At 41.5% G+C, this 17,371-nt stretch overlaps 1 protein-coding gene across 1 annotated transcript; it reads left to right on the forward strand.

Moving 5' to 3' along the window:
- The first annotated feature begins 459 nt into the window (after nucleotides 1-459).
- adarb1b (adenosine deaminase RNA specific B1b) lies at nucleotides 460-16,324 on the forward strand. The gene is made up of 9 exons (XM_029530597.1): nucleotides 460-534; nucleotides 3,488-4,413; nucleotides 6,209-6,323; nucleotides 7,156-7,324; nucleotides 7,525-7,676; nucleotides 8,334-8,502; nucleotides 12,425-12,606; nucleotides 14,252-14,430; nucleotides 15,056-16,324. Exons 1-9 carry the CDS (start codon nucleotides 507-509, stop codon nucleotides 15,230-15,232), a joined length of 2,097 nt encoding a protein of 698 aa, XP_029386457.1. The 5' UTR covers nucleotides 460-506; the 3' UTR covers nucleotides 15,233-16,324.
- Nucleotides 16,325-17,371: the final 1,047 nt, after the last annotated feature.

Here is a 17,371-nt window from a genome sequence, read left to right on the forward strand (position 1 = left end):
TTGCATCAGTGAACGTTTTAGATTGCGAGAAATAATTTGATTCAATGTGAGAAACATTACTTAATAGAGCTTTAATCACACCGTACACCTTGAGATATGTCTTGTGTGTAGGTGTTTGCAGCAGTGGAATGACTTGGCCATGTCACTAGCTGTATATCTCCTAGTCGGCAGTGGGAAATGAGGTCTAATCTGAGGGATATTAAAGTCACAATAGACTGCTCCTGCTATTAAGGCCTGTCATTCCGGGCTCCCTCTCTCACCTTGATATGGCTCAGTCTCTGAATATTTATATGCCCACATCACAGGCTACTCACACAATGTAATGTCTGCTGGCTTCTGGGTGTGAATACGTGCAAACATAGAGCAGAAAATGCATCATCACTGTACCCACTCGAGGTCTTGGAATGTGTTTGTGTGCATGTGTATCACTTAAATCCCTTTGTGTCCCCTGATCCCCAGGTGCAGTGGGGGCGAGGCTGCTCTCAGGTCAGAGCAAACCCGTCACGATGGATGTGGATGAGGAGGAGAATATGAGTGAGTTGATTCTGAGTTTTCTCATTTGTACGTCTGTCCTCCCGTACAATGTCTGATCTCCTGTTATAAATGTTTGCCTGTATTTTTGTTTTCCCCCTTTTTGTCTGCCTGCATGTCTTCCCTTGTATGTCCAGTCCTCTGATGTGTAATCAGTGTGACCACACTTTGTCCATGTACACTATGTAAGCATTAGTCAAGTACCAAACCCACATTTTAATATGCACTACAACACAAAGTTAGCCAAGATGAAGCCAAGATGTATTTGTTGTGTTGTTAAATTAACTCTCACAGTTTTCCCTACATGAGCGTGATGTAAGCAGTAATTTGTCCTCACCTGAACAAAGACACAATGTAGTCTATACACACACATATGCAAATTTACACCTGATGTTACCAAAACGTTTTAGGTAAGAATTCATCTTTAGATCTGAGGCACCTCAGTTATATTGCAGGTTCATTCTATGCCCATGCTCTCCACTCCAGCATATCGAACTTTAATTAGATATTATGGTTTGAACTCAGTGTGTGAGCCTCTGAAGACATGGGAAGACATTTAACGGGTAGTTGTCAACCCAGCAGAATCCTAACCTGTGATCCAAATGAACAGGTCTTACTGTAGTGTCATTGTCTGTGTTTTAGCTCTGACGAGAGGCTTGTTGTTATGCATTAAGTCAGATAACCAGAGTTGCAAAAGAGTCTGTGTTGTGTTTCACAGGCGGCCCTTTTTCTGAATTTTTTACTGGCAGTCTAAAGATATATTTGAAGATAAAACACAGTCCAAGTTCACATAGGCCTGTTTCACTTATACCAAGGGAACAGCAGAGGAAAATATTAAAGACGTTTTAACTTTTCATATGACAGCCTTCACAGCTCTTGAAGCTCTTTAATCACACGAATCATCCCAAATCCAAAACCCGACAAACAAGTCACATTTAACATGAAGTTGTTTTTATCTGTATTGGTTAATGAAACCCCCTCATGGAATTCGAACACTGAATCATTCAAACATATGGGATTTTTTTTTTTTTTTGTTGTTTGTTTGTTTGTTTTTTTTGTTTGTTTTTCCACTACTAATGGATGCTGATTACACAAGTTCTGTCATGATAGTGACCACAACTGCATGTCTTTGCCATAATTCAGTGCATCGTGGTGTCATGGCTGTTGCTCTTCGGCTTTTGTCCTGAAAAAAAAAAAGTCATTATAAAATTAACATTGTCATGATAAATGGATAAATAATGGAGAAAGAGAGCTTCAGTTTTTTTGTGTGCCATTATATTCGCTGTATTTGCCTGCACAGCATGCTAGAGTTTTCATTACGTACTATTTGTATCCCCACATTTACAGTAGCTTAATGTTAATTTTATCTTTTGCAGAGGAACATAATCCACTGGAACATTACATGCTGTATATTTTGATTTAGCTTTACAGTGAAAGTCCAACTTTTTAGCTATTGGACAAAACCCTTTCCCACCACAGCTAAAGTTACTCAGTTACAGCCACAAGATCTGTGGTGGATAAAGGTCACTGGCTGTTTAATGCACAGATTTCACCTATCAGCACTCTGATAGGAGATTATTCTTTTCTTCTACTGTTGTGTACAGCAACTCTGCACCCCCCCCCCCTTCAGAACTTCACAGCAATTTGTCAGTGCAGAGTGCATGCACACACCAAAAACATGCATGTTCTCAAAGCTCAGGAGCTGAAGAGAATGTGTTTTGTGTTTTTCTGTTTGTTTGGGTTTTTTTGTGGTTTGTTTGTTTTTGTTTTTTTAGTTTTTTTGGGGTTGGAGGGTGGGGGGTGGGGTGGGGGGTTGGCTGTTTATTTTGCCTCAAGACAAGTCAATTGTATTATGCAGATGGCGGCAGCATGCCAGTACATATTGAAACTCAAAACACTGTGTTCTCTGACAATCTCCATGGGGGGGAATCTCAGAGGCACAGGCTCTTATGAATGGCACCCCATTAGAAACAGTTCTTGAATTCTGATTGCCCTCGTTTTAAATATGACAGTCATTCTTCTCAAAAATGGCTAAACGGCATTTTAACCTCCCACCGTGTCACCAGTCAAGCCCTTAGGATCCTGCAGTAGGTGGAGTCTTTTCCTCCTGCCTCTTTGATGTGTTCTCCTGTTTGCCTGGTCCTCAACTCCTTCCCCTGCACTCTTCCCCTGCACTCCCTCAACCCAACCTACAATCCCACTCATGCACACTGCGGCCTCTCTTTCTCCTGAGTACCGCAAGGAGTAACCTATCAAGCCTTTGCTGAAGGATGTTATAAATGAAAATTTTTGCCAATATTCCATCCACTTTGCTAACTGGATTCAGTGATATGTGTTCCCCTGTACAGTATATTTCAGAACCTGCAGCTTAAAGCTGAGCACTTGAAATGTACCTAATTTCTCTGTAGGCACTCAAGAGATTAAAAATTGACAGAGTGGGTGAGGAAAAGCTCTTTGCGTGTGCGTGTTTGTATGTCTTTGTTGAGTGTTGATATGTGTGCTCGTATTTGTGTGCATTTTTGTTTGAGACCCATAACAATGTGCAACAAGAAAAGTGTAAATTAGTTGTCTTACTTGAAAACAAATTCTTAATCATTAGAAAAATAGGTTTACATGATGATTACAGCTTAAATGATGAGGATACATTATGAATTTTATTTCAAAAAACATTTTACCAAAAAATCTTGACATTGCTTTAAATGTTAGGCTTCTGAGAGTGCATCATATTTTTAGGAACAGTAGAGGCATTGATGATGTTCCATTGCAAGTAATACTAGCAGACTTAAAAGATCAAGTTCAAGATGTTCAATGAAATTAAAAGCCAATTCCTGTTGCTGTGATAAAGGAACACAAATCATTGGTTCAGTTCCAAAGAGTGATAAAGGAATCTATAAATTTTGCATTTACAAGATCCTGCAACGAAGGCGTTGTAAGTTACTCTTTCTGGGCACCGCAGGTTCGAGCAGCACCGACGTTAAGGAAAACCGAAACCTGGACAACGTGTCCTGCAAAGATGGGCTGGGAGTGGCTGAGCAGCTCCCCAATGGAAGCGGCCTGAACAGTCGAAAACGCCCCCTAGAGGAGGGAAACAATGGTCATACACACTCCAAGTTCCGGGCCAAGAAGCGCAAGAAAACACCAGGGCCTGTCCTGCCCAAGAACGCTCTGATGCAACTGAATGAAATCAAACCAGGGCTACAGTACAAACTGCTGTCTCAGACAGGACCAGTCCATGCACCAGTTTTTGTTATGACTGTGGAGGTCAATGGACAGATGTTTGAGGGCATGGGTCCAACAAAGAAGAAGGCTAAACTGAATGCAGCTGAGAAAGCTCTGCGTTCCTTCGTCCAGTTCCCCAATGCCTCTGAGGCACACCTAGCCATGGGTCGAACTCTGACGGTGAATACAGACTTCACATCTGACCAAGCTGACTTTCCTGATATGCTCTTCAATGGCTTTGAGACACCAGCCGCACCTGAAGAATCGTTCTATCTCGGCTCCAATGGTAGCAGCTCCTTGAACTCTCTAGGGGAGTATCCACTGCCCACACCACCTGGCAGCAACCTTGTCCAGGCCCCATTGCCCCCTCCGTCTGCATTCAGTTCACCCTCCAGTGGCAAAAACCCAGTCATGATTCTCAATGAGCTCAGGCCAGGCCTCAAATATGATTTTGTCTCAGAGAGCGGGGAGAGTCATGCCAAGAATTTTGTGATGTCAGTAACGGTGGATGCACAGACGTTTGAAGGCTCAGGTCGCAACAAGAAGCTGGCAAAAGCCCGGGCAGCACAAGCCGCCCTCTCAGCTCTCTTCAACATGCAGCTAGACCAGACACCATCCCGGCAACCCATACCAAGAGAGGGATTGCAGCTTCACCTCCCCCAGGTAAGAAAGCATTACTCATAAACATCTCTGCTCTGTGAGGTACACAATGGGGTATTGAATTGGACTATAGTTAAAACATATGTAAACATACGTAACACGTTTTATTTAATTGGGCTAAGTAAGTAATGCAAACGTTATTGACAATATCTCAGGAGACAGACCGTCTCTTTATTGCTTTGTTTTTGAGACAAATACAGAGATGTATCAAACCCACGATTGCCAATGATCAAATTCTTTCTTCTTAAAAGCTGCCATTGAAACATTTCCTAGTTTTTAAACACCAAATAAAATGTAAGAGAGTTGAGAGCGACAGAAGACGAAATCTAAATGTGTGAGACAGTCAAGTGGATGAAGCTTTAAAGATAAGGTTTTTAGAACACTGCCCAGTGTATCTAGATAATATCTGCCCATACCATGTCCATGCTTTGTTTCTTCTGAGGTCACCGCCATATTTCCTGGTATGGCATGAAATGGCATGAAATGAAATTCTGAATTGTACCCTTCTCCCTGATAAGTTGCACATCCAAAGCTGTTTCCATGTCATCGTAAATGCAGCTGAAATGCTTCCACAACTTTTCAGGAAGTGGAAACAGTACTCATCTGCTGAGTTGCAAAGCGGTCTAGTCCGACCTGTTCCACCGATCAAACTCTGCTGTCCTAGTAGGTTATCATTAACATCTCATTCAAATCAGGTTTGCACGGACTAAAGGCTGGTGGTCACATTTGATGTCGGTGTAGTGGTGACTGTCAGGGCTTTGTCAATGTGTGAGAAGAGATAACACAGTCAGCAAAGCTAATCAGCACGACACACTGTCCACAGTCCGTTACTCAAAGCCCTTTTTTCTGTCCGTACTCGCGCTCTTCACTTGTTAACTGATTTATTCTCAGACAGCACATTTTAATGATAGTGACCCCCCTAAATGCTGTATTGAATCTCTGTTGCTTAGAGTTTAATTTCTGCAGCCTTTTTTCCTCTGGAAAGGCCCTAATAGGGTTAATGGTTGGAGTCCGGTGCAGCTCAAATAAATTTTCACAGATTCATTTTTATGTTTTATTGTTTAAATTGTTTTTTATTAATGTTTAAAAAGCCATTCAAATAAATAGCTATTAATTTTTCCATTCCTCAAATGGACATATGTGTTTTTAGTCCAAATATAAGTGGTCTCTTCTGTCACTGTATCCACACCTGAAACATTATCATTCATTTCTGCACCATAGACGACCTTGGTAATCGAAAGTCAAGTGATCTGGCTACGAATGGGTGACTCTGAAGTTGCAAGGAAGTAACATTGGCCTAATCTCTTTAATTGGTGGTCATCCAGCCGTCATCTCTCAGCGTGGTTGTCATCATTATCCATCACATTAGCAATAGATGAGAAGCAAGAGAAAAGATTTGATCAGTTCAATTGAGGTTCCGCAAGAAATTGGGCTGTTTTAAATTATGTGAGGAGTCTTTTATTCAGAGCTGATGCTTAGGTTTAGTTGTTTGTTTTCATTTGGGATTCACTGTCAGGAGGGAGATGGAAAATTAGAACTGTCATGCTAAATTCAAACAGCATTGCTTGAAAGATGGTTCGGTATCCCTCAGGGGGTCAACCCAGTTTCACTTGTTGTCGTTTCAACGCTCTGACTCTTGTTTAAAGCTGAATGCGAACACTGTGACAGGTACATGGTGCTCTAAGGGAGGATAACATCAGATGTGCTTTGTAAGCTGACATATCTGACACAGCCTTGTGTTTGTGTGACTGCATGTTTGTGTGTTTGCGTGTGTGCGTCTGTGTGAATGTGATTCCAGGTTCTGGCTGATGCCGTCTCTCGCCTGGTGGTGGATAAGTTCAGTGAGCTGACAGATAACTTCACCTCCCCCCATGCACGGCGGAAAGTCCTAGCAGGGGTCGTCATGACAACAGGTAGATTTAAAGGCAAAGAGATGGCTGGTGCTTTCACGCTTAGAAAACACAGTACTAAAAGTGAATTTGTGAGTGTTCACTGCTGAGCACCAGTGTGTTAAGTGTGATAGTTATGTGGAAGTTTGAGATGCCCAGTTATGTCATGGTTTTATCCAACTATGCCACCAACTTCAAATTTTCACCTGCAAAACTTATCATAGCTTAACAAACACAATGCATAAGAACTTCTAGTTTCATCTCAACCAACTACACGTTTACAGGCCATTTAGTAATGAATGTGCTCCATCAAAAATCTGTTCTTAAGATAAGTATAGTAACGTGTAATAGTTTAACAGTCACAGAGGTTGGAATTCTGCCTTTAGATTTCATTTTTCTTTTTTTAACATTTATATTGGGTTTCCTTGATGAGAATGAAGAGAATACAGAGCTCTTATTCGTATTTTCACGTTGTGGTATTGCCAGTTTTATTTCATTTGCTTATATACCGTGTAGTGACACAACAATGAATGAAATGACAATGTGTTAACAGTGAAACAATCTAAAAGCGGTCACTCAAAGTGATGAACGCACTAAAAGCTCACGTTCTCACTGCAGACTACCTACCCAGCTCCAAACAGCAGACAGACAAAGTTAGCAACTAGCTGAGTCAGGTAGTTCAATTTCGTGTCGAGTTTGAGGTCAACGTGTTTTTTCTACAAGAAAACTTTCCAACCAGGCTGCAAATTATTGAGAGTTTTGACCTCTCAAGGCATAAAATCCCAATGTACAGTATGTACTTTGAGGGTTTTGAATCCATTGACTAATATGTCTTTGATCTCTTTCCCCCTAACAGGGACAGATGTTAAGGAAGCACAGGTCATTTGTGTCTCCACGGGAACCAAATGCATCAACGGTGAGTACATGAGTGACCGTGGCCTAGCACTCAATGACTGCCACGCTGAGATAATCGCCCGACGCTCACTCATCAGGTACCTCTACACCCAGCTGGAGTTCTTCCTCAGGTCAGTAGACCCTTTTTTTTTTTATGTTTTAAAAGTGTGCCCTGCATCGATAATCTAACATGTATTTAAGCTGCTCTCTGTTGTGTCTAATTAAATTAAATATATGTCAGGTGAAATGAGCTGCATTGCAAAAAAAATTAATAATTAATGTTTCAACGTTTCGGCCACATTATTAATTTGCCATTTTTCCGTCGTCATAGCAACAGCAAGGAGGAACACCAGAGTTCGATATTCGTACACTGTGACAAGGGCGGCTACAGGTTAAAGGACAACGTACAGTTTCATCTCTACATCAGCACCTCGCCTTGTGGAGACGCCAGGATCTTCTCCCCACACGAGGCCGGAGTGGAAGGTTTGCACCGATCACACAGCACACACTGTATGGCCCATCATCATCATCCTCATACCGTCTCTGCTCAGCCAAAGTGTTATCAACTTAGTCTCATCTTAGTTAGGAATTCATCATGAGCAAGTTTATTTTCTTTCTTTCTTTCTTTTATTTATTTATTTTTTTCATCTTATGCTTGGTTTCATTTAATTAGAATTTTATTCCAATGTCCAAATACATATAACAGGCACATTTAAACAAGACTCTGGTAATTAGAGCCTTTTGTCATTCCCTGTCTTTCTCTATCAGTCTTTCTACCACCCAGCCCACCCATACCGTCTGTCTGATTAACCTCCTTCTTACTCTTGTCAGAGTGTTTTCTGTTACACATGGCAGACTGAATAGAAAATAGCCACATTCAATTAGTCACTGAATAGATGGCGCCCGCTGGTGAAACAGCAGAAGACACTGATAACATACTAAAATAATAAGTCATATTCATGCGAAAGTTGTCGTTTAATGTAACCTGTTTTCTGGAATGTTGTCATTTTGCATAGGTTGATTTTGTAGATAGACTTTCATAAGTGCTGCATGCTTTTCTAAACACTGGCAACAAGTCAAGCGCTCCTCCTGTATTTTTCTGTGTCTCTTTCTAACGTTCTTGTTCATGTGCTGTCTCAGACCAAGGAGACAGACATCCTAACCGGAAAGCACGGGGCCAGCTAAGGACCAAAATTGAGTCAGGGGAAGGCACCATCCCTGTGAGGTCCAGTAACACCATCCAGACCTGGGACGGGGTTTTGCAAGGAGAGAGGTTACTCACTATGTCCTGCAGTGACAAGATTGCAAGGTAGTTTAGGTCACTAATGTTCTGCTTTGAAATTTTCACTGAGTTTTCTTGCTTTTTCATTTTTATTTTTTCTTATTTCACAATAAACCTTAAAATTTCATTTCTTGCATGAGAGCATCATGAGAAGAGTGATACCATTGTCTCTCTGTCTGTTTCCTAAATATGAACTCTGTAAAGTAAATTGGAAAAGACTTGAAAAGAATTAAAGGACATTATGTCTTGTTCCATTAGACAGTAACAGCAAGGTTAAAGTCGTGTGGTAACATCACCGTCAACTGTTACAGAAGCACGACATGGACTATTTGGCACAGAGTCTTCAATATCATTTTGCAGAAACCTTGAACTTCTTGCCTTAACAATAATTAGCCATGTTCCATTGTATGTATGTCATGCGTTTGTATTGACTCACAGCAATGAATTGCATTAGTTCTTCACTTTGTCACTTTGTCAGAATCAAGTCTATTTTCCTCAGTGAGTGTCAGGGACAGCTAAATTGATGGATCCTCTGTCCCTGGGGCCATTTTTGCAGGCAGATCATAGCGTCTTTAGTCTCTGTCTATGTTCAAGGCAACACTGTGCCTCCCTCGTGATGAACGATAAAACTTATCCATAACTCTTCTCATGAGCCCCTCTCCCTCTCCTCCTCTTCCTCTCTCGATAGCAATACCTTGCCTGAGTGCACAGAGTGATTGAATGCTGAGTGTGTATTTGATGAGGGAGATGTCTACTGTGTAGTGGGTGCTGTTTGCACTCTGTGAGAGGTTTTGCACTCTAAGCATGTCAGTGCAGCTACTAGTCATTCAAATTTTGTGTGGCGGTCCAAAGTGGCAGATTCCAAGTCAGTAGAGGGCAAAATAGGTTGGAGACTGTACATGTACCCAAATGTTTTTTTTTTTGTTTTTTTCGGCCAGCTTTTACGACTCAACCAGCTCAAACATGAAATATTTTAAAGTTGACACTTTTCGCTGTTGAGAGTTGATTCAGTGAACCAGGGAAGTTTGATGATTAAAAACATTATCTAAATATCTCAGACTCAGAATCAGGTTTACAGAAGAGTGTTTTCACATACAAAGTATTTGCTGGGATGTCTTGCTGCTTAATAATAAACATGCATATTGAATGGTAAGAAGCAACACCTTCTTATGACACAGCCATTAGCCAGTTCAGAAATCTGGTGCTAGTTGTCTTCCGCTGGAGGCTACCGTGTAACACAGCTGACCGGAGATTTGAACACACCTTAAGAGTGCTCTTCACACATTGTTTTGTCTCCTCTCAGTTTCCTTTGATTACATCTTCAGCAACAACAAGCAGTTCTCCGCCTTATGTCTGTCGTTCCCAGCAGTGTGAATGAGCAAACAGGCCAAGCGCAAAGCTCTAATGCATTATTTCTTTCATTTTGTCTTGTTTTCTATAGTTTTTATCTATTTGCAGCTGGTCACATGAGAGTTCTGAGTTTTTTTGACCTTGGTCTTCTGTGTGTGTGTGTGTGTGTGTGTGTGTGTGTGTGTGTGTGTGTGTGTGTGTGTGTGTGTGTGTGTTTGTAGCTTGTATATGTGTGTAGATGCACAGAGCATGATATTTAATAAAATAAAAACAAAGAAATACAGCGATGTTTGACGGGAATGAAATTGAACGCCGCTGAAAACATAACTCAAAATGTGTGCCTGCTTGTCTCTGCTTCTTTTATATACTGTGTGCGTCTTCCAGAGTCTCCTCAGATATATTTGTGTAGCCCCAATGTGATGAAAAAATGTGCAGATGTGTGTGTGTTCTTGTGGTTTGTATATGGTCCAAAATATTATGTAGCTGTTTCACTGTGCTCAGTCTGTGCTTTACTGCTTGCAGCTATGAATTCAGATTTCATTTTGCCCCCCCCCCTCAGCTTGACACACAATATCATGCACTCACTCACACACAGACACACACAGAATATTGCATATGGAAACAATGGACCCTCTGTGTTGCCTGGGGACTTATAATATGGTCACATATTTTTCATTGTTCTGGGTCCATTTTGGTAATTTCACACACTCTTTGAGTCTGCCTGAAGTAAAAGGAAGCGTGAGTAGAAGTCACCGTCACACTGGCAGTGTCTTGTTTTTGTCAAAACCCTTACCTAAAGGAAAAATGTTAGTGGCGATGAGTATTACTTTCACCCTCAACCAATCCAACAAAAGAACCAAGAGCAACAATGAACTCATCCTACAATCTGATAGTATAGCAAGCCCAAGCCTGAGATATTTATTCATCCATCCCATGGGTGCATTGTCATCCAAAAACTATTCAAAATACCAATCATTGAACTGGAAAATATTCTTTCAATACCATGAACATGGGCGCTGTAACTTTTTGCATCAGACCCACGCACACCATCACGTTGCTGTATTGAATTGTTAATACAACAAAATGTGTCTTTATCCACTTCAAAAAATATTCCAAATAGTTTTTTGTTTGTCTTCATGAAAATTCAAGAAGGGCTGAGATTTGCACCAAACCTGGTGCAGGGATTGGGGGCTTAAATTTTGGTGCTAATATAGATAATGGGGCAGATGCGGGAATGTTTTTCAATAGCTTTCTTCAACAGTTATGTCTATTTCCAATGAAATAATATATGAGGCAAATATTTATTGTGCTGAGACCTGAGTATAGAGCAGTTTGGTGCTGACAGACATGTTATTTATTCATGGCCTGTTATTGTGCATTAGATTTAGTGATATGTTACCAACCGACTGAACCTCTCCTGTCTCCCATACGTAAAAACATGAAAGGCCCCCTCTACAGACAGTTTGGTTCGTTTCAGGCTACTGTGGAAATGTGGTGTCCTGCTCATCATGTAGATATGAAGGGCTCATTCTGAGCTAATGAAATGAACAGCTCTTAGTTTCAGGTGATATACATGGATGGAAACATAATTATGAATGTTGTATTCCATTTTTGTTAAGAGATGCAGCTTAATTCTCCAAAACAGATTCTTAACAGTTTAGAAATGAATGGGCTTGAGCACCTCATGCAGGACAGGGGAAGTTTCTGAGATGCCTGGTGCTAGTTTTGTTCTTTTCTTCTATTGACAACAAAAAATTTATAAAATGACTCCAGCCTTATCCATTAAATCATTAATTTCTATTCTCTCTCTTTCTCTGTTTTGCAACCTGCCCCTGTCTCTTTGTCTCCCTCGCTTTCCCCCTCTCTCTCTCCCCTCTCCTCTCTCTGTATCTCTACCTCCCACTCCCCCACTGAGGTGGGCAGGCAATGCTTCACAGAGCATGTCAATGGGAAAATGACTGGGGAGAGATGGCTAATGACACAGCATAGAAATACACAGAAGTGTGTAGAAAATGAAACTGGATACCCTGAAGTGTACACAGATGAACGTTTGAATGTGGTAGACGGCAGGCGGTGGCTCTATCCTCATATATGTTATGGTTTGTGCTGTTGTGTGTTTGCGCTCTCCTGCAGTACGCACCATAACACACGACCATATTTCTCAGTTTGTTCTCCGAACTGTTTGCTGCAGCATCCTGCTACTCATGCGTCTCATCTGTTGAAACACCTGCATTTTGTGAAGCCTGTTGTCATAACTAAGAAGAGAAGGAGTTGACAGTTTCTATTAACAAGTAGAATGAAAATTAGTCTTTTTACTGATTGTGGCAGCTAATGTAGGCAGTTGCTATGGAATCAAGGTGTACAGTCAGTTGAATGTAATTGATATTTTCTGATGCCTTATAAATGTGAAATAAGCATTGTGAGGTCAAAGCAAGGTATTTGGTTTGGACTTGTGTGACTATATACACTACACCTATTCCAAATGGATGTCTAAAAGTATTCAAACAAATAACTGAATAATTGTATGCAGCTGCATTTGAAACAGAATATATCCAACTTGAAAGTTCTCCAATGTCGAGTGTCTTTTCTCTCCCTGCAGGTGGAACGTAGTGGGCATTCAGGGCTCTTTGATGAGCTACTTCACAGAGCCAATCTACTTCTCGAGCATCATCCTGGGCAGCCTTTACCACGCTGATCACCTCTCCCGGGCCATGTACCAGCGCATCGCAGATATTGAGGATCTGCCCCAGCAGTTCACTCTCAACAGGCCTTTACTCAGTGGTAAGAGTCAGTTTTGATCTGCAGTAGACAGGGAAGCAAGAAAGAAAATCTGATGAGATTTCATCAAGTTGAAGTTGAAGTTGAAGCAAAAACGTGATCACGTTCACATTTTCATGCTTTGAGGGAATCACTTAAAAAAAAAAAGAAACTCTTGATATCAAAATAGCAACAGGGAAGACGATAACAGTAAACATGTTTATCCTGCTCTCTGGTCAGTCCACAGTAGTAAGACAGTCAAAGCTTTTTTTATATTTGATAAATGTGAACTGGCATTTACCTTGTTGCGGTGGAATTTGAATAGCTTTATCATTTTGTCACTTTTCACCAATGGATTGACCTTTTGAAATGGCCGTATAGATCGGGGTTCCTGTTTTATTTATTTATTTATTTTTAGCTTCCATTTTTAGAGATAGCATTCAGTTTCTGTCTTCTGGCACTAATCACTTAATCAATTTATTTATTTTTAATTTTAGAGTCTTTGCCAATCGTGATCTCGTTTGTCCATTTTCTTTCCTAGCACTTTAGGGGGAATTTTTTTTTTTTTTTCCCCACACAGCTTCTCCCCTTTTTCTACCTCGCTCTGTTCTTTTCAAGTTCTTTTCACCCAACGCTTGACACGAACATGAATAAAAGAAGACAAGAGAGGCTTCTAAAGCAAAACTTTCAAGTTCGTTTTCTCTCACATGGCATATATCCGCCTTACCCATACCCTAACCCTGACCTAACTCTAACCAGTAAATTTTCTCCAACCTTTTCCAACCTTAACCGCAACCACTGGGGTTGTGTTTCCTTAAGTACATTAAAGAGCAGGATTGAGCTGCTAACGTTAGCCTGAACTCTGATACTGTAGCATGGAGTTTCGATCCCAGTGGATGACACGAGGCTGGATGTGCACACAGCACCCCCCGCTCCCCTTCTCTGCTTGCTCTGTAAATGGCGGGGGTGAAAGAGATAATAGCAGGGGGTTATTAACCTTTTCCGCTTTAGAAAGTTTTTAGCGGTGAAGGGCTGTGGTGTTAGAGCACTGAGGATTTCATCCCCCTTAAATCATCTTCTGCCACAAGTGCTGTCAAATGGAACCAAGGAGCTTAATAGGCACACACACACACATGCACACACAGAGCAAGACACCGGGATTAATGGCATCCATATATCTCCCATTTATGCTTGAGATACAGTAGAGGCTGAAGTCCCATAATGTGCTGGATGAGAGCAAGCTCTGTCCTCCTGTGTGGATGGTACTGTTTGTCTCCACTGAGTAACACAAAATAAATGGCAAAAAGAAACAAAGTGCCGTTTCAAGATACTGCAGCTGGGGGAGTAGCTGTCACTTGAAGGAATAGGCTTCTATGTTCGGATACCTCATCCATTGTTTAATACATCCATGCAGTGTGGGAGCAATAGGTTTAGTTGCTGTGGGCCTCCCATAGTAACTGTGGAGGAAAGGAAAAGAAGACAGTCATCTCATTACTGAACAGCCTCTTCTCTCCAAACTTTCAGTGGCTCAAATATCTTGACGTAATATTGGGAACAGATTCTTCCCGTGCTGATAAGGAAAACAGCTTTTATTTATTAGGTAATTCTGCTTCTTTGTGTTTAGTTTTTTTCCTGCCCACGCCTTGACCCGGCCTGTTTCTCACCCCAGGTATCAGTAACGCAGAGGCCAGGCAGCCTGGCAAGGCACCAAACTTCAGCGTGAACTGGACGGTTGGTGACCAGGCCCTAGAGGTGATCAATGCAACAACAGGAAAGGACGACATGGGTCGGGCGTCACGTCTTTGTAAGCACGCCCTCTACAGCCGTTGGGTGCGCCTACACTCCAAGGTGACTATACCGTCCTGACTTGTTTTTATGCATTTTTGGATTAGGCTTGATACCAAAACTTAAAACAAGTACACATGGTCTGCATCAGCATGCATGGATGCCAGCAGACTTTTTTTAAGGTTGTGGTTCCTTTCATACTAATAGTTGCCGGTCCTTGCCAGTCTGCCATTCTACACATACAAATTCCTCCACCTCAGCTCAAAAAGAGACCATGCTCTAACAAAATACTGTTGGCTAAATCCAAACTGCCCCATTTTAGTTCTAAAAGGCAGTTTACCTGCTCTCCACAATGCTCTGGAGTTTTTGAGCAGCTAAAGACCTTTACAAATCCACCTGGACCTATTTTAGTTTGAAAACTCTGGCCTGGCGTTTTAGGCTAAACAGTTTGTAGACAGGAGAGACCTTTGGAGACAGTGACTCTCAGCCTCAACTACCAGGGGTGATCAGCAGTGAACACCTGCTGAAAATTCTTTACAAACCTTGCTGTCTTTGCTTCTGGTGTCAAATTCTGCAGTTTAATGCTACAACCCTACTGTGGCGGAGATGTGATCTGCCTTTTCATTTCTGATATGGAGCACTAGTTTGAACGGAACCTTTCTGATCACTTACTTTTTGTTCCTTTCAGCTGTCATCCATCTTGCGGATCAAGGTGCTTAAGCCCAGTTCATACCATGAAGCTAAGCAGGCAGCCACAGAGTACCACTCTGCTAAGCAGGCACTCATCAAGGCCTTCCACAAGGCCGGGCTGGGGGCGTGGGTCAAAAAGCCCATTGAGCAAGACCAGTTCACCCTCAGCTCCTGAGGGAGTCAAGGGACCAAGGCATTCCTTTACCCCCCACTCCTTCCCCCCTGACCCAGGCCTGAAATTAAGAGAGCCCTGCATCAACAGCCTGCCCACACAGACACTTACCTCCGCCCCATGTGTCGGCACGCACGTGCACTTTGTACTTGTGGGAATAAACGTGCGTAGTTTCACAAACCATCCATTTTCATTCCTTAGAGGACCTCAACCTCACCATGTCTTCTCCTTTTTATTTTGATTTTTAATGGATGGTGTTTTTCATCTACTTGTTTTCTGTTCTAAAACTGGAATCCATAGTTTTTACACCACTTGTTTTTGCTTCTGAGAGATTTGTGTGGAAGCTGAAATTATACAGTTTTTGTCAATTTTCTTGATCAGTGATTGTAGCCAGTTTAGGGTGAAATGTAGCCTAGAAACACAGGATTTTTGTAAAGTAAATCCAATGTGTATGGACCTAAAGAAATATAAATAAATATATAAATATATATTCTTGCTAAAATTAATAACTATGATAAACTTTAATTTAAAGATGCATACATTTTCAGTCTAGTACCGAAAAGAAAGAGAACATAAAATAGTTATAACATTTAATGTGTGTTATTTGGTCCGTCAGGTAGATGAGACTACATGTTGTCAGCCCCTATATTAAAGATAAAAATGTTCCAAAATATTGTTGCCCTGTTTGATTCACTGAGTAGAAAGAATACACAGTACAGGCCAGGTGACACTGCAGTTTAGGCCACCTGTGATTATTTGTATGTCTCCTTCTCTTCATTAATTCATGCATATGTTCTGTAAGTTATTTTACGCCACTCTCATTTCATACTTGAACACTGGGGAGTCATGGTGACTCCTTCCCTTGCCTGGGTCTTGGGACAAGTTTTGGGAGGGTGCTGCACGTTGTATTTTATTTCTTGATCTAAGCCATGGCTTTGCATGGGAACTGAACTGGGAGGCCTGCAGAGCAGAAAACATGCGGTGGAGAGCCCCGTGCATCCATCAGTGAATGATTTTGAATGAATGCCAGCATCTTCCTCCACAGGCAGCTTTGAATCTGTGTCTCTGTTTTCTAGATTCCTTGTGACTTATTGTTTGTTTGTTGGGGTTTTTTGTTGGGGTTGGGGGGGGGTCGGGGTCGGAATCGTGTCTTTTTTTTCTTTCTTTTTTTTTTCTTAAGATTGGGCATTGGATAGGGGATACTACTGCAGTGAAAATAGTGATAGTATAAACAGACCACTCAGATCTTGTAACTATGTCACTTTGTGGAAGGGATCCATAATAGCTGTCAGTTGAACTTGTCATAGCAGTAATGGTCTTGGTACTGTTGTGCCACATACAGTACTGTAAATGAAGTTACACTCAATGCCACATTATGCCGGTCTGTTGTGATTGTTTGAGATGCAATCATGTTGTAATCCCTCCACACCGCACTCTCTCTGGAAAAACCTGGAGGGGCAGTGAAGTGCAATGCAGTCCCTGTGTGAACGGACTCAAAAGCTGTTTGCCAACACAGTATCTGATCAACTCTGCCAGTAGGTTTCAACCAAATGTTTCACAGCGTGATGTCATTTTTGTCCTTGTCTCTTCTACACCTGAAAAACAACAGTGGCGTAGCTTGAGAAGACCTTTGCTATTCAGTTCGACACTTGTTCGCCCTGAGTGTGTAAATGTCCTCGTGTTTTAAATGTGTAAAGGAGGACACATTTCCAAGTAACTGCAGTCAATTCCTTTTCCGAGCTGTAGGAAAATGTGCAAGTACATGCGCATGTGTGTGTGTGTGTGCTCAGGCGTCTTTAAGCATACTCTGTGGAATCTTCACCAAAGATGATGATGTCCATGTGCATTTCTGTCCCTATGTTTTCCTTACTGACATGTTTGTTCTTGGAGGGTGGGGGGGGGGTTTGTTTGTGTGTGTTCAACTTTTCCTTCTTGGGATCAACATTAATTTGTTTTTGTTTTTCTCTGTATTTCCACTGACCAATTTTGATTTGTACAAAAACAGTGCATTCAATTGAACATGGGGAAATTGAATTGTCAGGCTTCTTTAGTGCATCTGTTAATGTTGGTGGCCGCGTGTGTATTGTGTGACCTGCAATCATTCTTACTGCAATTTAGTAATTTTATGTTTTTAAGGAACAA

This window comes from Echeneis naucrates, chromosome 21, assembly GCF_900963305.1.
Source record: "Echeneis naucrates chromosome 21, fEcheNa1.1, whole genome shotgun sequence".
In the NCBI taxonomy this organism is placed as follows: domain Eukaryota; kingdom Metazoa; phylum Chordata; class Actinopteri; order Carangiformes; family Echeneidae; genus Echeneis; species Echeneis naucrates.